Below are 2,500 nucleotides of genomic sequence, written 5' to 3'. Positions count from 1 at the left end.
AATTAAGGAAAGGCTTTTGAGATGTGACCACGATGTACAGTACCATTAGGTTTGTGTTGGTTTGTTCATCTCCCTCTCTCTCTCTCTCTCTCTCTCTCTCTCTCCCTCTCTCCTAAGGTTCCTCTCCAACACCTCCTTCACTGGAGCCACAGGATTTGTCCAGGTGGAGGCCGGTCTCTCCCGTGTCCTCTCCTCCCAGCTGTTCCACGTGTGGAGCCTGAAGAGGGGGGCTCTGGGCCAGCCTGCCTGGGTGACAGTGGGCCAGTGGACCAGGGGCAGGCTGGAGCTGGAGGAGGGGGTGCTGGGGCTGGGCCCAGGCCTGGGGATGGGGGTGAACCTAGGCCAGGGGGCTGGGGTGCGGGGTGGCGACGGCCATGGGGAAAACGGCCCAGATGGACGCTGGAGACCGGGGATGTCTTTGGAGGGTCACCGCCTGCGTGTGGTCACGTTGGTGGAACATCCGTTTGTGTTCACACGGGAGGTGGACATGGACGGGCTGTGTCCGGCTGGTCAGATGTGTTTGGACCCCAGAACCAACCGCTCAGACCTGCTGCAGAACCTCTTCAACCAGCTCCATTACCCTAACATCACCATTGACACAGGGGATGGGGCTGGTAAGTTAGAAACACAAATCATAAAATACAGAGTATTGGCAGGTGTGCAAGTGCAAGATATAGTTATTGCCTGATACATAATACATCATATCGACCACTCGACATCGTGCTGTGCTGTAATGTATAACCTTTCCTCATGCAATGTTAACATGTTTTTTTGCAAGAGTTTTTTTTCTTTTTTCCTCCAGTGTACTTCAGTGTACGTTCATCAAAACAAACATTTTCAACCACATATCCGCAGGTATCCAAAACTAACTGAACTCTACATTAGGGAATGATTCACCAACTTTTACATCTCAATAATGAAAGACTTTTGAGGGGAGAAAATCCATCCCTAATGTGAATTGAGGAGTTGGTACAATCCGTGGCGAAGCAAAGTGTGCAGTGCTGTGCGCGATAGACACAACTGGCGTGTGCGTGTGGTGTGCATAAAACTGACGTAGTACACGTTTTCCGGGGGACCTGTTTTTGGCTTGTGAGCCTCAACTACTGGCTAAAATGATCAAAACAATCTATCTATGGCCTTCTTAGCCAGCTGTAATGCCCCTGACACTGCCATTGCTGACATAGGGGAGGGGAATGCTGAGGTTATATTCAATGCAATAAACATGTGTGTGCACTTATGGTAATTACACACAGAAATGCAAATCATTGCCATTGTCGTTTCTAGACCTGCCCGAGGAGCTCCGTAAGTGTTGCTATGGTTACTGCATCGACCTGCTGGAGAAGCTGGCGGAGGACATGGGCTTTACCTTCGACCTTTACATCGTTGGTGACGGGAAGTACGGGGCGCGGAGCAGCGCGGGCCGCTGGACGGGCCTGGTGGGGGACCTGCTCAGCGGCACGGCAGACATGGCCGTTACCTCCTTCAGCATCAACTCAGCCAGGAGCAGGGTCATAGAGTTCACCTCACCATTCTTCTCCACCAGCCTTGGAATACTGGTGAGAGAGAGAGTGTGTGTTTGTGTGTGTGTGTGTGTGTGTGTGTGTGTGTGTGTGTGTGTGTGTGTGTGTGTGCGTGCGTGCATGTGTGCACCTCATCTGAGTGAATCTGTGTGTGTATACGTATATATATATAAACTCCTCAAAAACGTCATTCCGATTATTCCTCCCCTTTAATAATACCAATTGGTATTGTATTTTATATCGTTGGAAAGCCTGATTAGTCTTACAAGATGTAAAGGTGACTAATCAGGCTTTCATACAATGAAAGCCTGATTAGTCACCTTTACAACTTGTAAGGATCATGCATTCGTGGAGTGAGCAACACAGCTAAACGTGTGGGTAGCGGCCCAAAATAAATTGCCCAAATCCCCTGCAATATTCTTCTGTTCGTATTCACTCTCGTTTTGAGTTGCTTGGTGGATTGGATGATTGCACTCTCGCACAGTAATAAGGAAAAAACAACACATATTGGCCATTTTTACACTTTATTCATTTTACACTGTCAGAGACCTCAGAGTAGCGTGTGGAAGATCCATACTCAGTCACAACAGCTTGGCACCTCCCTCAAGTGTTCAATTGGGTTGAGGTCTGGACTCACGGCAGGCCATTCCATCCTCTCCACTCCCAAATTCTAGAGGTACTCTGTGATGATCCTGGCTCTGTGGGGGCGAGCGTTGTCATCCTGGAGGATGGAGTTATCTTCCACACGCTACTGAGGTGTAAAATGAATAAAGTGTAAAAATGGCCAATATGTGTTGTTTATTCCTTATTACTGTGGGAGAGTGCAATCATCCAATCCACCAAGCAACTCAAAACGAGAGTGAATACCAACAGAAGAATATTGCATGGGATTTTGGCACTTTTTTGGGGGGGGCCGCTACCCACACGATTAGCTGTGTTGTTCATTCCACGAATGCATGATCCTTACAAGTTGTACCTCG

At 48.6% G+C, this 2,500-nt stretch overlaps 1 protein-coding gene across 1 annotated transcript in view; it reads left to right on the top strand.

The window, feature by feature from the left end:
* The window catches only part of LOC308149642 (glutamate receptor ionotropic, NMDA 3B-like), a gene marked incomplete at both ends in the record, with an annotated part of 60,114 nt that overhangs the window by 36,643 nt on the left and 20,971 nt on the right, over positions 1-2,500 (top strand). The window contains 2 exons of the mRNA XM_080522527.1: positions 118-614; positions 1,285-1,556. Coding sequence (XP_080378653.1) covers positions 118-614; positions 1,285-1,556 — 769 coding nt within the window. The remainder of the gene's footprint in view (positions 1-117; positions 615-1,284; positions 1,557-2,500) is intronic.

This window comes from Nansenia antarctica, assembly GCF_963989245.1.
Source record: "Nansenia antarctica genome assembly, chromosome: 1".
Classification (NCBI taxonomy): domain Eukaryota; kingdom Metazoa; phylum Chordata; class Actinopteri; order Argentiniformes; family Microstomatidae; genus Nansenia; species Nansenia antarctica.
Note: the sequence above shows the minus strand (reverse complement) of the source record. Positions and strands in the feature narration are given on the sequence as shown.